The 23,040-nt window shown below is 39.3% G+C and overlaps 1 protein-coding gene across 10 annotated transcripts in view; it reads right to left on the bottom strand.

Annotated features, from left to right (window-relative positions):
- Window positions 1-23,040, bottom strand: part of dlg2 (discs, large homolog 2 (Drosophila)) — a 1,025,979-nt gene that overhangs the window by 48,008 nt on the left and 954,931 nt on the right. For 8 of the 10 annotated variants that reach the window (XM_043691613.2, XM_043691616.2, XM_087988059.1 and 5 more), the window contains 4 exons: window positions 16,907-17,006; window positions 15,577-15,618; window positions 14,725-14,775; window positions 1,492-1,593 (listed from right to left, as the gene is read on the bottom strand). In XM_043691613.2, coding sequence (XP_043547548.2) covers window positions 1,492-1,593; window positions 14,725-14,775; window positions 15,577-15,618; window positions 16,907-17,006 — 295 coding nt within the window. Of the gene's footprint in view, window positions 1-1,491; window positions 1,594-14,724; window positions 14,776-15,576; window positions 15,619-16,129; window positions 16,176-16,906; window positions 17,007-23,040 lie in introns of all 10 variants that reach the window. The other 2 variants (XM_087988060.1, XM_087988063.1) reach the window with 1 other exon arrangement.

Here is a 23,040-nt window from a genome sequence, read left to right as displayed (position 1 = left end):
TGGAAACTTGGACATCTCAAATCTTATTGTTTTTGCCTTCAAAACAAACAATTATTGCACAAAAATGTTTCCTTTGCTCCTAAAGTAAATCTCTGAAGAAATTATTTTTTGTTTTTCTTTAGTTTGTTTATGTATGTGTTAGTGAGCGTATTTTAGGTTATTTACAGGAATAAACATTTAGATTTTCATACCACAAATCAATAATGGTTTGTCACTTGATTGATGGATCTTTTTACTTTAATACTGATAAAAAAAAAGAAATTATATAATTGAAATATCGTAAAACAATTAAATATATGATAGGAGTAGAGAAAGACAGTACATTCCTCCGATTTCAATCACCAGACTGTCCACAGGCAACCTAATTAACTGGATAAAATCAATGACTGCAGATGCTGGAAACCAGATTCTGGATTAGTGCTGCTAGAAGCTCCTTGGATGCTGCCTGAACTGCTGTGCTCTTCCAGCACCACTAATCCAGAACCTAATTAACTGCTAGAGTTCTGTCAGCCAACAGGTTGAGGCAGTAGTCAGGAGAGCAGATGGAACCTTGGTCACTAGGGATTCTTATTTGCAATAGGGTTACGATTAGGGGGAGGTTCTGATATTATTTGAGAGGAAGCAGAAAATGCTATGAATAGGGGGGAGGGTCAGTGGTTACAAGTTAGGGTAAATGTTCCAGTTTGTCCAAATCCTGCACCTTCAATTAATGTCAGCGGACAAATTTTGCCTGAATTCATCCACTCTTGCCTTTTTAAGCCTAAAATTCTCAAAGTCTGGAAAATCCAAATGTTTTATACAAAAAATGGAACGAATGTTAAAATGATGGCTGACAGCTTATTGTGATATTCAGATGATCAACATACCTCCTGTAAGTAGCTTATTCACTTGTTGTTTGTCCAATCTTTGTTAAAACTATATATGGGAATTTGAGATGGATTGGATTTCTGATTGAACTTCAGGTCTTTCCTTTTCCTAAGCCTTGTGAATATCTCATTCAATTGCAAATTCTAAATTGATCCACAACACAAGAAGCTCCTGATCTGTGCACAAATGGATCAAATGTTCTTGAAGAGTTCTTCAATTAAGCATTGGAAAATCATACTTTTACTGTCCCTTTCCCAATTTTGTATATTATTGGATGGTGATTTATTAACTTAACTTTTCACTTCCAAATTAAATGAGCTTGTAGTACAGTGGAAAAAGTTAAACCTGCACTTTATTGCAATAGTAATAGATCAGGTGGGTATTAGGAACTTGTGGAATAATGCTATATACAATCAATAAAGCATATTGCAACATGTTTTGATTTCCCAACGATTGTTAACCATATATTTTCATTACAAGATGCTTTATAGTTAACACTACTTAGTATATCCAATTCTTTTTTACTTTTACATTCAGACATAAATGTAGAGATATGATCAGAAATAACTGGAGTACATGCAAAGTACACTAAACAGTGACAATCCTTCCACTGGTATCACTTACGTGGTACACAAGAGCCAAATTTGTCTGGGAATTCTGATATCAGATCATCATTAACTCGGTCTTTCATTGGGCCCAGAATAATGACAGGTCTACTGTAATTAACTGAAAAACAAAATGAATGTTATTTACTTTACAAAATCAACATGATACTACTTTTAATGACATACTCCCTGTAAAAAGTTACATCTTAAAAGTTACAAATTAATTTGTAACTATGCTGGGTGTCATATTTACTGCTGTTTCTACCTGTGAGGACAGTTTTGCATGAGATACTAATTTATGAACCTTGTTCAATTAATTTAGATATGTAGTTTTCCACAGACATTAACAGTCATTGCCTAGAGTTATTACAGTTTTTATGTAACAAAAGGCACAATATTACACAATACTAATGGATTCAGTACCCTAAAGGCTTTCCCAATATCTGCTTGTTGGCGAGTTCCTAAGAAGGAGAGGGATCACAGTACCTGTGTTTCAGTTGTTATGAAGATGTGGGTGTACTGTATCGTTAAGAGAGTTAAAAGCTAGCAGAACTACCTGACGCACCAAGTGTTCTTAATAAGGTAACAATGTAATATTTGGTCGAAAGCTAGATTAGCTGGGTTGCCTAGAAACGACAAAACAGATTCGAATTAGGGCAATCAGTTTAAATTATACCCTGAAAAATACCAAACTCTAATCAAATTTGAATTTAATATACTAACAATCTTAAAAGCCAATGACACAATCCGATGCTTTGGGATATAAGACTGGGGAAAATTGAACAGTTGAGAGGAGAACTGCCAAGCCAACGACATCTGCCACTGCCCAGAGAATAGCGCTCTTAAAAGCTACCTTTATCGATCCGTGACCTGTGAAGCATAATCCCTAAGAAGAAAAGACACAGGAAGATCCAAATAGAAGATTCGACAGCTGGCTGGTTTTGAAAACTTGAATTTTTGGTAAATCTTAATCGGGGGTTTTATCAGACTAGTATTATAAAAGGAGAAAGTGAGGACTGCAGATGCTGGAGATCAGAACTGAAAATGTGTTGCTGGAAAAGCGCAGCAGGTCAGGCAGCATCCAAGGAACAGGAGAATCGACATTTCGGGCATAAGCCCTTCTTCAGGAATGAAGAAGGGCTTATGCCCGAAACATCGATTCTCTTGTTCCTTGGATGCTGCCTGACCTGCTGCGCTTTTCCAGCAACACATTTTCAGCGCTAGTATTATAAAAGGGAAGGTAAAAGATAGGTTAGAGGAAGGAGTTGTAAATAGTTGTTAGTTAATTATTCTCTGTCATATTTTAAGAAATAAAATTGTTAATTTTTACTTTAAATAGTTCTTGGCTTCTTGAATTTTTGCAGATTACTGCACGATAGCTCTTTTCTGTATTGCTGGTTTAAATTAAGCAGGAGGGTTTACCTTGTGTTGTAACACAGTCACATAACTGTGATGCCATATCTGTGACCAAGTGAGAATCAGAATTAAGTGAATGATAAACTTTGCCTAACTGATGCAAAATAAGAAAAAGAAATAACATGGGAAGCCTGGAAAACCTTTGTCTGCCATAAAAAAATGTAATGAGGGCAAAAGGACTGTTGGGATGGGAGTTTATTCAGCACCAGTCTCGGATCTGCTGGCAGCTGGAGAGCCAGATAGGAGAGTCTCCCAGCTATAAGTACCTGTATGGCTTAAATGACTGAAGTACACTAGCATTAAGAAACCCTTTTTCACTGGTTGAGAGACAAGTCCTTGAATAATTTACCCATTACTTGTGCCACTTTGTTTTTTGCCATAGCTCCTCTGCCTATAATGGCAAAGAGGTTGCAAGCATTGTATTGATTACAGAATGTCCAGTTGACCTCAGGTAAGAAACAGAGATTTCCCACGGTCTGATTCTAGCACATAACATTCAGGTTCCCAACTGTCCCAGACTGACTGCAAGTTTCCTTGACTCTTATCCCAAGCCTGCAACCCAGAAGATAAGTGATTTGAATTCCTGTTACAGCTTGCCCACATAAACAACAGATGAGGGAATTGTGTGGCACAGTAACTAATAACAGACTGTTAGGTTTGCATCAGGAAATGAGCCAGATTAAACTGTATTTTTAAAAAATCATATGTTTGACTAAAGGGCATCCATCTGAAATGGTAGGTGAAATCTTCATGCCCAATCATTAATTAAGATCCTTAAGTGGTCAGTTAATGACAATGGGTACATCCCACAATTTGCACTAGTCCACAATCAAGGAAATTGACATAGGGTAGAAAAGTGATTGCTGAGAGCCAGCTCCCTGTCCTTTCTTTCAATTCCAAAGGCTCCCTCTGCCCATGATTGCTAGTTCTTGAGACCACTCCTAAATTTAGATTTCCAGCATTTAATGTGTTTGCTTTGGAATCATTTTCTAGTTAGCTGTTACTACTCAATACTGTCACTACTACAGTACGAACGACGCCAGATGAGAATTGGGGAGAAGGATCTCATTAAAGCTATTGATCATGACTTTTGGATGCAAAGTATTTACCTTTCCAACAGTAATCCTGTACTCCATTTTTCTGCTTTCATATTGTGCTAGCTGCTGTGGATCTCACTATGGATTTTAGTGACTAAAATAATCTTTTCTTAGAACTCAGTTGGCAGATTTAGAAAAGGAATAAATGCCAACAATCAGTAAAAATTTTAAAAAATCTCAACCATATAAGCACGTGTAAAAATTACAATGAAGAGTTAAGGCAAATGGAAAAAGCCTAAAACACAATTTGTAAATAAATTTCACATTCTAAGGAACTGTTGCTGTGTTCTGAGCTTCTGCATTTATCAAATGTGTGCCAAAACTGCATTTTGATCAAAGTTTTTGAGGATTTTACCAAAAGCTAAAGATAGCAAACATTAAATCCTGTTCAAAATAGGGAAAATAAGTCCACAAACTGTAAACAAGTTAGTCTAATATCAATTGTAATGTGGGGAACATTAGTGAGTGCATTAATAAAGTTAAGAGCTGATCAGGGAAAGTGAATGCAAATTTGTAAGACTGGTTTATGTTTACTAATTTAATTAGATTTTATATGTACATGCATGCAATTTGCAGTGGATATATAAAATCTACAATTTGAGTAAAGGTTGATGAACAGCTACGTTGTACAGAATCAGAATAAGGAGAAAAGATTTTAATATAAGGTTTGAAAAGAAGTGGAGGAAACAAATCATTTAGCAAACATACCACTATTTAAAAGTAGGTTTTCATTGAAAAAGTCATAGAAAATAATGATCAATCTTATATGTAAGGGATTAAGTAAAAACAGAAATATGGGACGTTGAACTTTAAAGAAGTTGAAGTCATGTCCTCTTATTCAGCATTTTGAATTAATTTTGCCTTTCTTCAGTTCTCCTAAAATTAGTGACAATCTCATTACTTGTTTGTCAACGTTATGGCACGATGGCTCAGTGGTTAGCTCTGCTGCCTCACAGCGCCAGGGACCTGGGTTCGATTTCAGCCTCGAGCGACTATCTGTGTGGAGTTCGCACATTCTCCCCATGTTTGTGTGGGTTTCCTCCAGGGACTCTGGTTTCCTCCCTCAGTCCAAAGATGTCCAGGTCAGGTGAATCGGCCATGCTAAATTGCCCATCGTGTTAGGTGCATTAGTAGGGAGTAGGAGAATGGGTCTGGGTGGGTTACTCTTCGGAGGGTTGGTGGAGACTTGTTGGGCCGAAGGGCCTGTTTTTGCACTGTAGGAAATCTTAAATCTTTACTGTGTGCAGCTGTTGACATCCTAATGTAGAAAGATATTTAGACTCACGTAAAAAGGTGTATTTTGGAACTGATAAAATGAATTACCCAAAATGAGAGAGTGACAAACTTTAAAACTATTTACAGGAGCACAGAAATTTAGGTGGGGTGGGGATGGGGGAGGTCTGAGAATGTTCAAAGCTTTGAAAGACTTTCAGAGAACAAATAGTGAAAGATTATTAGTTTCACCAGTCAGCAAATTGGCAATGGGTGCATAAATTTCATAATAATATGAAATCCTCCTTGGAAAACATTTTTCAATTAGAAATACATTATCACAATCAGTAATTAAAATAAGCAATCACGTTACTTTAGACAGAACCAGAAGAATGAGAAGCTGAAAAATACAGTCATCAGGTGTCTTCATCAGTCTTTTTCATTCTTAAACCACAAACAAAGAATCTTGCTCATGCTGTCATCCCAGATCATAGTCAAACCGATTTTCAAATATGACTGGAAATGATGAGAGGAATTTTCTACTTTCTTGAACAGCATGGGCAAAGACAAAAAATGCGATAAAATATATGAGGTAAAAATAAATTGGTATCTCAACAGTGAGAACCAAGAATTCTGATTTTCTCCAAGGTTTAAACGGTGAGTTCAGAATCTTGCTAATGAGCGGTGACTACCTTATTTTTATGCAACCATTCTGTCTCATTAGTAGGCCAAAGCACTGCATCTCCATGCAGCTTTGAATTCTCCTCTCCTCCTTGAGAAGCTAGATGGCATCAAATCTGACATGACATTCAGAGCAGTATCCTGGCAGCAAGAGCTCACTGTTTGCTTCTCCAGGCTTTCATTCAACTCTGCCTTCACACAACATCTCTGCATGTACGTTGTACTCCTCCCACCCTTCGTCTACACAAGGTGGCAATGGCAAACCACTAGCTCACTACATCATCATGCCTACTCTCAGTCAAACTCTCACATCACTTCAGCCATTCATGATTTCACTTTGGAGCTCAGAAACATCTACGGCTTGCATGCTTCTGCCCAATCATTTTGCATGCAGGGAAATACATGCATCTCATGCATTTACACATGCACCTTATGGCTTTTAGCATAATTTCTGAGCAGTCACTCACTTTGCACTGGGGTTAGGTCATGGTTTTGGATGTTAATAGTCATGTGGCTTACCATGGTGCAGTCCATGGAGTCCAGAGAAAGTGTGAAACTGAAGTGTAGGGATGGTTTTCATTGGACTGATTTGTGAGGGCATGATGATAGTGAAAGGGCGAAATTCAAGATTAAAGGACAGGAAATCACAGAAGGGGACAGGTGCTCTGTGTGGGTGGGTTTTCTGCTCTCTGCGGGTAAGTTGTAGACAAAGGGACCGAATGGAAATGGGGAAGGCTGAAAAGCCGGAGAAACCAACAGCAATGCATAAGCGAACATGAAATATAGGGAGGATCATCCTAGTCTCAGGTTTAGGCTTAGGATTCACTCAAAAGAACAAAGAGATGAAACTGTGCCATCTTCAATGCAAAGTCACCTGCAAAAAAATAAATAAAATGGCTGCCATCGCATGTATAGCGGCATGCATCCCTTTTCAAGGATGGAGTAAAATTGCTTGATGTTGAGGTTCTGCTAGGGGCAATTGCATTAGTCATGCATTCACCAATTAAATAATACTACACTTTGAGCATAAAATTGGTAACAGGTCATTACTGGTCATTCATTGTCCAAGAATTATGGCCTCAGACAGTCAAGACCATTACATTGCTTGCCTCCTTGTCACATCAACTGAGTAAATGTAATCAGATGCTAACTTAAATGCATTCATAGCAAACACTGAACAAAATGCTTCAGAGTTGACACACTTGCTAACAGAACTGTCTATGATGTTCAGGGTTAGCTTTTTTTGGGTGTGGGGTGTATTTATTTCCCTGTGAAGTCTCTTTAGCACATTGTGTCAGGATAAAAAATGCTACTTCATAATGATTTGGGCGGCACGGTGGCACAGTGGTTAGCACTGCTGCCTCGCAGCGCCAGAGACCCGGGTTCAATTCCCACCTCAGGCGACTGACTGTGTGGAGTTTGCACATTCTCCCCGTGTCTGCGTGGGTTTCCTCCGGGTGCTCCGGTTTCCTCCCACAATCCAAAGATGTGCAGGTCAGGTGAATTGGCCATGCTAAATTGCCCGTAGTGTTAGGTATGGGGTAAATGTAGGGGTATGGGTGGGTTGCGCTTCGGCGGGTCGGTGTGGACTTGTTGGGCCGAAGGGCCTGTTTCCACACTGTAATGTAATGTAATCTAATCTAATCTAATCTAATGATTGATATGAGGAGTACAAACATGAAGTAGAGTTCACTTTCTAACATTCCCCACAGATTACCTGTTCACAAATTTGACATGGACTTTGTCTTGTAGCATTGCTTCAGATGTGAAGACAATGTTGATGGCAACAACAATTTCAACTACATCAGCAGGCCCTGCAAAGACAGCATCTGCTGTGTAGCTTCCAGAGGGAGAAGCAGCTGTTGAAGATCCCACAGGAAGGCAGATGCAACTGAGGAGACGCAGTAAGATTTCGTGAAACTCTTTGGAAACACAGTGCAGGCACAGATTATGGATGCTTCGGCCTATCATCACCAAACTGTGTCAACAGCTGGAATAGGAATTGCACTCAGAAGGACTGGGTGGACACTAAGGTTTCAGCTCCTCTGAGTTTTTAATGCATCTGAAATGTCACTGATAGTATTTTCTCCAGATTACACCTGACTACATCTCCCCTCAGTGATTATGAAGAGTCAAGCAGCTCGGGCAGTGAGATTCTTCAATATCACTGACTTCTACCAGCAGCAGGGTACTATCAACTGCACCCTTGTTGCTTTGAGAGATACCTCTCACCAGCGTGTAGAGGTTGTCAACAGAAAAGGCCCCATCTTAATTTCAGATTATATGTGACCAATAGTGCCAGATTTCAGAGTTCTGTGCCAGATAGCTTGTGAGCTGCCATGATCTATATATATTAGAAATCTGGATCCTTCCAATATCCTTGGGCATTATAGGATCGGCTGCTGGCAGATAAAGACTATGCTCTTTCATGGCTCATGACACCTTTTCAAAACCCTCAGCCTGACATAAAATAAAGATAAAACCCTACTTATGTTACTAGTAGGGCCACAATGGAACAGACCATAGGCCTCCTGATCAATGAGGTATCTACAGGGGCCTTACAGTATATTCTGAAAAGGTTGTGCTGCATCATTGTGGCATACTGAGTCGAGTCCTGGAGCTGACAAAGGAGAATGTTCTGAATGCAGAGGAAATGGGGGATTCTGAAGATGTCGATGAAAATGAGAATCAGGACATTGACTGGGATAGACTTTCAAGGAGCATGATGGAGCAATGCATTGATCACAGTAAAGAAGCCAGAGAGAATTTAAGCTGGGTTTGGACTTCCTTTAATTGTGCAATTTTCTGTTGTTATATGGCAAGCAATCCCTGCTTAATACAAAGGATATTTGGACCTGGTTTTCTTTTTTCATTCCTTCACCTTTCCTGTTGCTGAATAAATGTTTTCTTATCCATCTGACTGAATGCATGATGCCATCAGGTGATCCCACTTTAAACTATCAATACATTGACAGTCCTACTGAATAGCAAATAAAAAACAGCAGACAGTGAATCAGGGCACTAACTTGAATGGTGTTAAAGTTAGGTAGTTGTTAAAGCTTCAGTCAATACATGATAGCTGAATATTAGGCAGTGAAGTCTCTCATGAAAGGCAGAGGGTTGGGAGGAATCCCAAGACACTTCCTTTTCATCCTTCAATTATCAGTGGATGAGTAAATTGCTAAATTGCTGTGCAATGGTTGAGCATCCTATAGAGCAAATTTATATGAGATTGACACTAATCTTCTGAAGATGTAGATGAGAATGAGGATCAGGACATTGACTGGGATAGACATCCAGTGATAGGGCAATGTATTGTTCACAGTGAGAAGCCAGTCCAGACAGTAATCAGGCAAACTGCCAAATGTACCATCTCCCAGCCTAGAATGGCAGTGTGGACCTTTGAAAAGCTCTTAGAAGGAACCTTACCTTGCAGAGATTTGTGGAATCTTCACTGATTCTGTATTTAGTTGTATAAGTGTGGAAGATGGATGGAGGTCTGGCTCAAGCACAATTCTTGCAAACTGATTTCAGCCTCAGTTTTGCCCATTTTGAAAGGATATTGCCTTGACTGAAGTAGTCAACATCAAGATTTAGCTGTCAGTGGTGATTAATGCTATCTGCAGTCATGGAACTAGTAACTTGTGAGAGATGAGAAATGTTTGGTAATTACAACTTCTTTTATCTTTGAGATGTTTGAGGAGGTTATTCATCTCTTATATGGATATAACTTACGTCAGGCTCAGGTCTGACAGCAACAAAGACACTGGAACAGACATTTTAAGTGTATAAGAGAATATAAATGGGGAAATGAAATGCTAGCTGGGCCAATGTATCCATCCTAGGACAAGCCAAACAAAGACATGAATGGGAATTCCTGGAAGCCTTGCACTCAACTCAGAACTCCATCAACAAACATGCAGAATTGCACCCCACATACCAACTACGAAGAAACAAAACTGGAAATGACATCGCCCGCCCCAGCAAATAAGCAGGACAGAACACCAACACTTCACTGGAGGACACTGATGATGCTACCTAGAATGGTGACAAATGTCTGCAAAAAAGCTCACTAACTCAGCGAGTGAGTCAACAACTTATAATGCTGTTTCACCTGTGCCATCTATATGGCCTTTGTAAACTTATTCTTCTGCCATCTCCACCCGGGCTGGAGGGAGTCTAATCTATACTTAGTCCTAAAATAAAACAAAGGGACCGTGGATGCTGTATTCTGAAGAAAAGTCACTGGAACTGAAATGTTAACTCTGCTTTCTTTCCACAAATGCTGCCAGACCTGCTGAGTTTCTCCAACAATTTGTTTTTGCTATATTTAGTCCTACTGGCCTAGAATACTTGGTGGTCAACTGGGCATAGAGAGCCCAGTTCTACCCAGATACAGATTCAATCCCTCAGCTTGGAGCTTTGCCGACTTTGGCTTCAGATGTACGGGGTGAGGTACCTCTGGAGGGACTTGTGAAGGTTCTTAATATAGTTCCTTCTCCTTATGGATACCTGCTGGCCAAGAGTGATATTGAGGTGCTTCATTCCCTCAGCTTGCTAGTGTTGCTGAGCAACTCAATGACTACTGTGATATAGTGCAGGTCCATATATTCTTGCTGAGATATTTGTATCATTGATAGTGGGCGGCACGGTGGCACAGCAGTTAGCACTGCTGCCTCACAGCGCCAGAGACCCGGGTTCAGTTCCCGCCTCAGGCAACTGACTGTGTGGAGTTTGCACGTTCTCCCCGTATCTGCGTGGGTTTCCTCCGGGTACTCTGGTTTCCTCCCACAGTCCAAAGATGTGCAGGTCAGGTGAATTGGCCATGCTAAATTGCCCATAGTGATAGGTAAGAGGTAAATGTCGGGGTATGGGTGGGTTACGCTTCGGCGGGTCGGTGTGGACTTGTTGGGCCGAAAGGCCTGTTTCCACACTGTAATGTAATGTAATCTATTCTAATCTAGTCACAGGTGAGGTGCCTTAAGACTGGAGGTTGGCTAATGTGGTGCTACAATTTAAGAAAGGTGGGAAGGAAAAGCCAGAGAACTATACACAGGTGAGCCTGACATCAGTGATGGTTGGAAGGAATCCTGAGGGACAGGATTTACATGCATTTAGAAAGGCAAGGACTGATTAGGGATAGTCAACATGGCTTTGTGCGTGGGAAGTCATGTCTCACGAACTTGATTGAGTTTTTTGAAGAAGTAACAAAGAGGATTGATGAGGGCAGAATGATAGACATGATCTATATGGACTTCAGTTAGATGTTTGACAAGTTCCCCATGGGAGACTGGTTCGCAAGGTTAGATCTCATGGAAGCTGAAAATGTGTTGCTGGAACAGCGCAGCAGGTCAAGCAGCATCCAGGGAACAGGAGAATCGACGTTTCGGGCATAAGCCCTTCCTTCTAGATCTCATGGAATACAGAGAAAACTAGCCATTTGGATACAGAACTGGCTTGAAGGTAGACAACAGAGGGTGATGGTGGAGGGTTGCTTTTCAGACTGGAGGCCTGTGACTAGAGGTGTGCCACAAGGATTGGTGGTGGGTCCACTGCTTTTCATCATTTATATAAATGATTTGGATGTGAACATAGGAGATATAGTTAGTAAGTTTGCAGATGACACCAAAATTGGAGGTTTGGTGGACAGCAAAGAAGGTTAGCTCAGATTACAATGGGATCTTGACCAGAAGGCCAATGGGCTAAGGAGTGGCAGATGGAGTTTAAGTTAGATAAATGCGATAAATTTTGGAAATGCAGATCAGAACAGGGTTTGTACACTTAATGGTAAGGTCCTAGGGAGTGTTGCTGAACAAAGAGACCTTGGAGTGCAGGTTCATAGTTCCTTGAAAGTCGAGTCACAGGTAGATAGGATAGTGAAGAAGGCATTTGGTATGCTTTCCGTTATTGGTCAGAGTATTGAGTATAGGAGTTGGGAAATCATGTTGCGACTGTACAGGACATTGGTTAGGCCACTTTTGGAATATTACGTGCAATTCTGGTCTCCTTTGTATTGGAAGGATGTTGTGAAACTTGAAAGGATTTAGAAAAGATTAACGAGGATGTTGCCAGGGTTGGAGGATTTGAGCTATAGGGAGTGGTTGAATAGGCTGGGGCTGTTTTCCCTAGAGCAACGGAGACTGAGGGATGACCTTATAGAGGTTTACAAAATCATGAGGGGAATGGATGGGATAAATAGACAAGGTCTGCTCCCTGGGGTGGGGGAGTCCAGAACTAGAAGGCATAGGTTTAGGGTGAGAGGGGAAAGATATAAAAGGGACCTAAGGGACAATTTACTTCACACAAAGGGTGGTGGACGTATGGAATGAGCTGCCAGAGGAAGTGGTGGAGCCCTGTACAATTGCAGCATTTAAAAGGCATCTGAATGGGTATATGAATAAGAAGGGTTTAGAGGGGTATGGGCCAAGTGCTGGTAAATGGGACTAGATTAGGTTAGGATATCTGGTCATCATGGATGAGTTGGACCAAAGGGTCTGTTTCCGTGCTGTACATCTCTACGACTCTATGCATATATCTGGCAGTTACTAAGCATGCTGGGCCTGGCTTTCCATGAATGTCACCAATTCCTTCATACAGATAGCCAGATGCATGTTGCCTAACCAGCAGTGTATCAATGGACAATTCATCCTTTGTTCCACCTTACTGACTGCTCTGACAAACCTGCCTGGCTGTACATTTTGATAAAGTCATTGATGGCCGAGACCATGGGGTTTTCCTCTGGTTGGGACTGAGAAGGTGCCTGGTCTCCAGCAGTCCTCGGAGTGTCAGAACCTCAGGTGTTTTTTTTCCATGAATGGCTTCAGAGATAGGTCAGCAATGTGCTCTCCAGATTTTCCTCCTAAGTCTAATCGAGATACAGAACCATCAAAGTGCAAGTCTCTGAGCTGGTGAAGTGTGCAGGTGAAAGTCTTGCCATCGTACCCTCTGAGGGGTCAGTCACTTACTCCTCAGCATGGATGTGGAGCTGAGGGTCCCCAGTGTCAACTTCTTTGGAAAGAAAGTTTACTGGGTACTGTTAGTGTCTGCAAAAGAAAAAGAGGCAACTATTTTGGAAGAGTGTTAAAAACTTATGCAGGTTAAAAATGAGTTAGTGTTGGTGGTAATTAAAGAGCAGCACAATGAAACTTACTGTATTGATTGCCCCTGGAGGTTTCCATGTCATCACTTGACGTCTGGAACTCTTCTTCAACTAAATCCAAAATCTTTTCCTCATATATTGTGAGGGGATTTACATTTGCCTCCCACCTTACCCTTGACCTTCACCCAATTGTGACAAAAAGGGGAATTGAGTATGATGAAAATCGTTGAAGGAGTTTGTGATGATGCATTAGAGGAGAGGTGGTAAATATCCTGTGTGAGTAAGCAGAAACACAGAGAGCAGGAATGGTTTATAATGTGGGAGAATGAGATAGGTGACAGCCATTGAAAGGACATGATGTCTTCAAGAGTGAGAGTTATAGTTCATGATCCTTGATGAGAGGCAATTGCAATACAGAGTTAAGAGTGAAGGGTGGCTCTGTGAGAGTAAAGCAGCAAGAAGATGATGGTTGCACTTAGCCGTGCAGAGGGCAAAAGATTGTTTATCTTCTTCCTGCATTGCATTTCAACTGGAAGACTGCACTGACTGGAACTTCACCTCAACCCAGGCTAATTGGTCTGGTGCTGGTCAATAGGGAAAGTTGGACCACCCTATCCACTAGCACCTCCAGGTCTTCATTAGCAAATTGAGGAGCCACCATGAAGTTTTGGGCCATTTTCTTGAGAAAAACAGCACAGTACCACAGTGTGAAGGGCAGTTCCTAGAATGTAGCATCTGAAGTGGTGCACAGCTGGAGTTTAATGGGATACCAGTGGCAGGAACATTGTAAAGTTCTAGCAGCAGCAAGTACTTCTGCCTTTGCTGCCATGTCATTCCATGAGGCAAGTGCCATAGACCCCAGACGTATAATTTATAAGATGGAAGATTGGGTGAGAAAAAGTTGCCATGAGCCATGTGCCATGAAACTCACATGACATAACACATAGCTAAACAAAAAGGGAAAATTTACCCTTAGGTCTCATTTGAGATAAATAAATAAACACATTTCAATGCAGTTGCTGTTTGCACTGAGGTCCTCAGTTCTTTTAAGGCATGGCATATTACAATGCTAAAGTAACACTACAATAAACAGAATTACTACAATAAAGAGAAATATGGAGGAATGATTTAATTAACATTTCAATTTTTAAAAATCACATTTCATGGGCAGCGTGGTGGCTCAGTGATTAGCACAGCTGTCTCACAACACCATGGACCTGGGTTGGATTCCAGACTTGGGTGACTGTGTGGAGTTTGCACATTCTCCCTTTGTTTGCATGGGCTTCCTCCTGGTGCTCTGGTTTCCTCCCACATTGGAAAGATGTGCAGTTTAGGTGGACTTGACATGCTAAGTTACCCTTCCTGAAGAAGGGCTTATGCCCGAAACGTTGATTCTCCTGTTCCCTGGATGCTGCCTGACCTGCTGCGCTTTTCCAGCAACACATTTTCATGCTAAGTTACCCACAGTGTCCAGAAATGTGCAGGCTAGGTGGATTAGTTATGGGAAATGCAGGATTACAAGGATTGGGCGGTAAGGGTGGGATACTCTTTGGAAGGTCAGCGCAGACTTAATTGGCTGAATGGCTTGCTTCCACACTGTAGGGATTCTATGATTCCATAGTACTCTTACAATGTCAAACATATCTGAAGCAGTGTGAATTTCATGGAATTTTGGCTGGTTTATCATACATACAAATTCTAAAAGAACCAAAAACTGTTTTATATCCTGTACTTCAGTTTGACTTACTCTCTTGCTGTATAACTGGTTCATATGAAAGAATGCAGTCCTCTGGGCTCCCTAATTGCAGAAAGAAACAAAATATCTCAAAAAAAAATTCTTTATTCCAGTTCTTATTAAATGAAAATTTAGTCACTCATAACTTAAATACAGTGCTTACTCAGTATAAAGGATATCATATATTGAAAACCAAGGGTGAGATGCTCTTTGGAGGGTCAGTGTGGACTCGATGGGCCAAATGGCCTGCTTCCTCACTGTAAGAGTTCTATGATTCTAAGATTTTAACAGAACATTTTGAGCTCAGACAGTTCATGTTTCTGAAATTTGCTATTTGACTTTCAAATATATAAATAATTGCAGTATTGTTAGTAATTTGTTTTTAATCATTGCTTATAATAAATTCCACTTCAAACCATGAAAATGGTCTGTGGCTTTCCATTTTATTTTGGAAAGCTTAAGAAGGAAGACAGACAGCATTTACTTTAAAGCAAATGGCTATTTTAACAAACCAGAAGACAAGTGAATTGAATGTTAAATAAAATAAGCCACAACAATTAAAAGAGTTTAAATTTACAACAATTAGCTCCAAACGTAAAGGCATGTATTAAAATGAATAAAAATGATCGTAAATTATTTTATACAAAATCAATTGTGGCATTATTTGGTTGTCATTTGTCTCAGAAGTTTCATATCAAATTGTGCATTTCTTGAATGGATACCATAATGTACAGAATGGATATTACATAGTATTACATTATAGTAAGCTATAATAAATAATTATAATCAAAGTATGTATTAAAACTTGTACAGTAAGCAAATAAGCTGGAAATAATATGGTACTCAAAAATTAAATGAACTTACTGTAGCTACTTTCACTATCGCTGGCATTAGAAGTAAGATGTTCTGCAATTAGGAAGAGTCAAAAAATGAGTCACAAAGCTGTGTCAACATAAGTAGGTTTAAGAAAGGGAACTGTATACATGCTGCATAACAGAAATGTACTATTAAAACATAAAGGAGCTTATATTGAGAAATAGCATTTAAAACAGCAGCAGTAATTATTTGAGGGACAGGGAGAAAGTGCAAAAGGGAGAGGGGAGTAATGCAGACTCCTAGATAGAACAATGTCCACACATGGTGTTGTGCATCCCAGCAGCACATACAAATTTATTATTATAAAATAAACAATGGATGTTGTCAAGACAGAAAAAAAAACTTTAATAGGTGTTCAGATAGTAATTTGCACACTTTGATTGATCATGCATAAACAAAAGAAACTGAAACATCTGGGACATTCATATTGGTATTCTACTAAAGCTCAATTTTTACATGCTGGGACTCTCCTTAGAATATATGCAAAAAAAAATAATAATTATATAGTGGCATGTCATTGTGGTCATTCTTCAAAACTTACTCAGAGTCTTTGTTCCATAACCATCGTCGGCTAACCCGGGGATCTCCTGCACAGTAGTCCCCAGACAGCAAGCAAAGACAGGAAGAATAACCGCAGAAGAGGAAGGAAGAAGTCAGTGGATTTGAACTGAATACTACCATGACAGACCATGCAGATAAGCCAATCAGGAGCCCAGTGTTTTTACATGACATTTTGACATTACCATACTTAATTGAGATTTTTTTGCGTGAATTAATATATACCAAAATAGTGCAATTCAAAGACAGTATCCCTTTAGCTCCAAAAGCACATTGTATTTCATATTGAACAATAAACAATAGATTTACATTGTCTGCTGAGATAACAAACCTAGTTTTAACATGTGAGTAGCATTGCAATTAAATAAATAGAGGAACATGGTACTCCAGTAGATAAAAGACACTTGTACAATTCAGGGGTACAGAAAAATTATAAAATCAATTACATATCTATTACATTAACACTGTAAACAATCTTTTGTCTTGAACAGTGTGGAATATTATTTAATTCTAGGCCAGATTTATGATTGTTTTGAAATACAATATACTTAAGTTGAAAGAAAAAGGATATGGTCTCTACCTCTCTCTCGAGCAACTCCTTTTTATTCCTGTTTATAAAAAGGTCTAGTTTACGAGAGTAATAATATGATGGGATCCAGATTGCTGTCACACATTGGTCACAGTAGTATAGCCTCACCCTGCCTTTATGTACATATGGTTGTGAGCACTGTGAGCTATGCTGTCTCTTAGTCCTACTTACGTTCTGGATCACTGGTATCCTGCTCAGTGTGGTCCTTGTTCTTGTAGAATGGGAATTTTCGTGAAAAGATGAGGTTCTTTTTACGCTTGTCATTGAATGACTGTGAAGGAGAAAAGGCATGGGGCAAACAGGGACAACTACAGTAAGTGCTGTCATACTCATGCTGACAAACCCACAGGTTGTAAAAGTGGAAGCAACAGCAGTGACTCACGCTCAAAGACATCACACACATAAGCTAAATCAAACTTATGGCTATGTTTGTAGAAATTCATTGTCCAGGAGATCGCAACCTTTTTTTAGCATAAAGTTTCATAATTATTTTCAGTTCATGCAAAACCTTTTTGGTGTTTCCATTGGCCCTGACATGCAGAAATTGGTGATAATCACCAGCCACACAGTGGCATGGTGGCTCAGTGGTTAGCACTGCTGTCTCACAGCATGAGGGACCCGGGTTTAATTCTACCCTTGAGCAATTGTTTGTGTGAAGCTTAAATGTTCTTTCTGTGTCTATGTGGGTTTCTGCTGGGTGTCCTGGGATCCTCTCACAGTCTGAAGATGTGCAGGTGAGGTGGATTAGCCATGCTATCTTGCTCATAGCGTTTGGGGATGTATAGGTTAGGTGTGTTCGCCATGAGAAATGTAGGGTCTGGGTGGGATGCTCTTTGGACGGTCAGTGTGGACTTGTTGGGCCAAATGGCCTGTTCACACACTATAAGGATTCTATGATTCACTACTTCGGGAACAGTCAACATAAAAAGAGCCAACATTGTTACTGGAACCCAGGGCATAAGTGCCCTGAATGGTATGCTTAGGATTTGTAGATATACATGCGCTCATACATAAAATTGTCCATTAAGAATCAATTGTGTTGGAACGACTTTCTAATTTGATGTTCTAGGGTAAAATTGGGATTGCAGTATTGAAGCTGCCTGATTCACTTTTTTAATGATTTCAAGTGAATATCAGTAGACTTATACAACAAGTGGCCATTTGCAAGGTTTTAGTCTCTATCATCTCCACAGTAACATAAGACCAGCAAAATGAAAAGAACGTGGGGCTTTCAGTTAAAAAGTGTGGCACTGGAAAAGCACAGCAGGTCAGGCAGCATCCGAGGAGGAGGAGAATCGCCGTTTTGGGCATAAGCCCTTCATCATTCCCATCAGTTTGGGTTCATGCCCAAAACATTGATTTTCCTGCTCTTCGGATGCTGCCTGACCTGCTCTGCTTTTCCAGTGCCACACTTTTTGACTCTGATCTCCAGCATCTGCAGACTCAATTCCCCCCAGAGGGCTTTGGAGATGTGCTATTTTATATGCATTTTATCTTTTACACTAAAAAATACCATGAATTGAAATATTTGAGGTGTTTACCAAACTTTCCATCTTAAATTAATTGTTAGATTGCCTTAAAATACATACTCAGTATGTGATCTGATAAATGGTAGCTCAAACCTTGATCGTTTGTGATTACATACACTGAAGCATAATCACACTTCAGGGATTTTAGCTCTCCAAGGCCAAAAAGAGTTTAAGGGATTCTAAAAGTTTAAGTAATTTGTGATATGCAAATGTGAACCTATTAATATTATATCTTAGTCACTGCTATTTCCCTCTACTTTTACATCTGAACAGTAATTCAACATTTGTTCAGAAATAAAAGATGATTTAATAAAAGAAATATTCTGAACAAAAGACATTAGGCTCGATTTAATAATCTCATAAGTGATATATATGTCACTTTATATCAAACCTTACGGTGATGAGGTATCTGAAAAATCAAATATTAATATTTATAAAGTATAGCATTTTTGTCAGGTTCAGCCTTATGCTGGGATGTACTTTCAAGGACACTGGTAGTGAATCCGGAGGTCATTCCTCCTCATTGATGTTTTTGCCTATTTGTCACACAATCTCACTTTACTTTTAGGATATCACAAATTTTCAAATGCCAATATTTCTTTTAAGTGGTGTTAGACAAGAGAGAGTGAATGCTGAGGAAGGGGAAATTCAACTTAGTTTACAGAAGATTTTACTCATGTTAAGAAAGGCAAATTTTGAGCACATAGTGGATTACATAAATTTTGATGCAAAAGAAAATGCAAAATTACTTCCTACATTAACTCATATCAGCTGAATAAAGGTTATGGTGTATTCAGTGCAAAAGGTGGCAAACCATCTTTGCTTGATGATGTTAGGTGAGAATACTTGTGCTTTTTGTTACACTCAAATCATTAGCGCTAATATATGCTATGATTATCCTTCATCAGCAGTGGCTACCATATATTAAATCGAGCCCACAAAAAGGACATGTTTAAAAGAAGATGAAATATGCTATTTAACATAATGTTATGAAACAATACACAAAGCATGCAATGTTGGGAAATTGGCAAGACGGGAAAATTAAAATGTTTGGCTGAAATAATAAAACTGTTGTTTTAACAACTTTTCAGATTCATGCAATTCATATGTGACAAATGTAATCTTCTTATTAGATGGGAGATCAAAAACATGAAATATAACAGAAATGTAAATGTTTTCTGTGTCCCATGTGTTTGGGTCTGTTATAATGGTTCATTATATCCATTTGTTTTTTTAAAAATCAAGTAGTAAGAAACGATATGCTTTTATCTCAGAGCAGAATAGCAGCTCAACATCAGTGAACATAATTTTCTAAAAAATAAATGAAAAGAATAAATTTCTATCACAACATAAAAATGACCCATATATTTTGTACCTACTACTTAATGGTAACCTTTATTAGTAATGAACATAATAGTAAATACATTTGATCTCCAGTTTTCTATCACATTTTCACTTGCTTTCTTCTGGCTGTTTTTGCGATTAATTTTTTTTTGACCCAGAAGGCACTAATTCCTTGTTGAGGAATGATTCCAGGGCACCCATTTGACCAGTTGGATCAACTAAACCAGGATCAAACTTGTTCTGTATAGCAGTTGCTGATGGATAAATTCAGTGAACCATCAGTGAATGATCACATTTGACAACATTTCATTGGTATTGTTTGGGAGATAGATTTCATTTGAAATAATTAAAAAAAGTTTGCTTCAGATAGATTTCATTTGAAATAACTGAAAAAAGTTTGCTTTAAATGTCTGAAATTTCTATGACTCAGAACACATAACTTCAAACAGTTTATTTTGTATAAAGTGACTGATGTTCAGGTAATCAAATCAAAGCAGTTGCTTGATGTTGATTGAAAATAATTTTCTAGACATTTTGGCCCCGAAATCTTTGAATTCATGTATTTGTTTTTAGAGATGAAAAGTACAAAGTGTTCTAATTTGTTGTCAAATTGGATATTACAAGCACAACACCTTCATCTTTATCCAGTATTTATAGCTAGAAAACTTTATAATTCAAACTGAAGTGAAATTACTCTAACTATTAGACAGGCAGGAATTTTGATCAATTGCAAAGCAAGAAACTAAATTATTAATAAGCTACTGAAGATCAGAATAAGCAATTGAGAAGACCAAATACTTCCTTAATCCAACAAACAGAAGTAACAGCTATGTGAAGAGGTTTTCTCTTTGTGATTTGAGAGCACAAGAATTAACTTTTGAAGAATTGTTATAGTTATAGCTATACGAAAAACTTTACTTATTCTGACATTGTAATTTTTAAATGGCCTTATGGCAGCAGTGCTCTTGTATATCCCTTGTCCACTTACATCATTTCACATCCTTTCCTTTGGCCTTTAGTAGACTTATGTTCCCTATGTCTAAGACCTCAAAATCATAAGTTCTTGAATGCTGTCGAATTTGAAATCAGAAGGGACAAGAGCCAGGGTCAAGGGACTGAGTTTTTAAAAATGAACTGGTTTAAAAGATGAAGCATGTGAGCTTCTCTATTGATGGATTTGTGAAAGTGCTCCTTCAGAATGTCTTTTTTGATGAAATTGATAGTCAACGGAAAGTTGACTTTATACTGCAGGCAATGGCCTAATGGTACTACCATTAAACTGGTAATCCAGACACCCAGGTAAATGTTGTAGGGCCCCACGTTCGAATCCCACCACTGCAGATGACGTAGTTTGAACTCAGTAAAATCTGGAAGTAAGAGTCCAATAATGACCGTGAATCCATTGTTGGAAAAACCCATCTGGTTCACTAATGCCCTTTAGGGAAGGAATCTGCTATCCTTACCTGGTATGGCCAACATGTAACTCCAGGCCCACAGCAATGTGGCTGACTCTTAACTGCCCTCTGGGCAATAAATGCCAGCTTGGCCAGCGATGCCCTCATCCCATGAATGAATAAAACAAGTGGAGTGCATTTTGCAGAGCATAGTGCAACAAGCCTCCTTTATATATTTCTCTGCACAAGTCTGAGGTGGTCAAAATTTAATAATGAATTTACTAAATTGACTAAAATACCGGTATCCATTATAAAATGCTCAGCATTTCTCTTACCTCTAATTCCTTCAAAAAATGAATTCCTATCATAGTAATATTTATATCCTATAAGTACTATCACTATGTATCATCACATTTTTATAAATTGATAAATATTTTCAGTTTTCTGAAAACATTGAGAGGAATTTTATGGAGCCTATATGAGTGGGAAAATCTCACTTTCCTGATGTTGTTTTGGGATGTAGTGACAAAGTTAATGACATATTTATGGAATGTCAAAATTTACACCAGCCAGTGGCAGGTTCTTACATGTAACATATTCGCATTCTATGAATACCAATTAACAGTTTTCAATAGAGTCTTACATGCAGGATAAAGTTAACAATACATGTGAATCTCATGACACATAATTGACACTCATTTAAAAAATGAAACCTAACAGGCAGTTTTGTGCAGTTGTGACTAAGGTAAACAAGTTTTTGTGTTGAACTCCGTGACAGAAGCCAACAGGTCTATCGAGGTTGGTGTTTGGGTGCAAGGATATGAGGTGCCAGTGTGTGAACAGAGAGAAATTTTGGGTATTGGAAGGTGTGGTGAAAGGGAGAGCCAGGCTGCGGTGATCCTGTGAGGGAATTGGGATGACGGGTCAAGCAGCAATTTAAAATTGGATAAAACTCACAGGGTGAGGGTCAGTTCTGTCAATTGTGGTGTCTTGAGCGTTGAATTGAGAGTGCTGGGTGACAAAGAGAACAGTAACAATCAAAGGGGGAAGCTGTACTCAGTACAGGAGCAGATAATGGTAATGTTATAGTGTAATGATGTCAGAATCATATGATTAAGTAGAAGGTTAACTGGAAGGAGGCAGAAGTTCTGACCTCCTGGTGTGAGATGTTTCTCATGCTCTTCCTCTTGCAATATCTGTCCATGTTACAGCATCAGATGACAATGTACTGCAGACCACTACTGTTCATGGCACCCTTTGTAGTGTATCTCAGAACTTCCTCCAGATAGGAAAAGGCAAGATAAGAAGCCCAATGGTGTCTGATATGAGCCCTATGATATTTCGGGTGGAACAGCGGAGGTTACCTCAGAGTACAATGGGATCTTGATCACATAAGCCAATGGGCAGATGGAGTGGCAGACGGAATTTAATTTAGAAAAATTAGAGGTGCTGCATTTTGGAAAAGCAAATCAGAGCAGGACTTATACAGTTAATGATAAGGTCCTGGGGGGTATTACTGAACAAAGAGACCTTGGGGTGCAGGGTTCATAGTTCCTTGAAAGTAATGTCACAGGTAGATAGGATAGTGAAGGCATCATTTGGGTATGCTTTCCTTTATCGGTCAGACCACTGAGTATAGGAGTTGGAAGGTCACTTGCAGGTATACAGGACATTGGTTAGGCTGCTTTTGGAATATTGCATGCAAATCTGGTCTCCCTCCTATCAGAAGGATGTTGTGAAGCTTGAAAGGGTTCAGAAAAGACTTACAAGAACATTGCAAGGGTTGGAAGATTTGAGCTGTAGGGAGAGGCTGAGGCTGTTTTCCCTGGAGTGCCGGAGGCTGAGGGGTGACTTTATAGAGGTTTATAAAATCATAAGGGGCATGGATGGGCTAAATAGACAAGGTCTTTTCCCTGGGGTGGGGGAGTCCAGAACTAAAGGTTTAGGGTGAGAAGGGAAAGATATAAAAAGGACTTCAGAGGCAACATTTTCACACAGAGGATGGTGCATTTCTGGAATGAGCTGCTAGACGATGTAC

This window comes from Chiloscyllium plagiosum, unplaced genomic scaffold (assembly GCF_037043375.1).
Source record: "Chiloscyllium plagiosum isolate Xiang-an unplaced genomic scaffold, Cpla_swu_hap1 HiC_scaffold_6, whole genome shotgun sequence".
Lineage (NCBI taxonomy): Eukaryota > Metazoa > Chordata > Chondrichthyes > Orectolobiformes > Hemiscylliidae > Chiloscyllium > Chiloscyllium plagiosum.
Note: the sequence above shows the minus strand (reverse complement) of the source record. Positions and strands in the feature narration are given on the sequence as shown.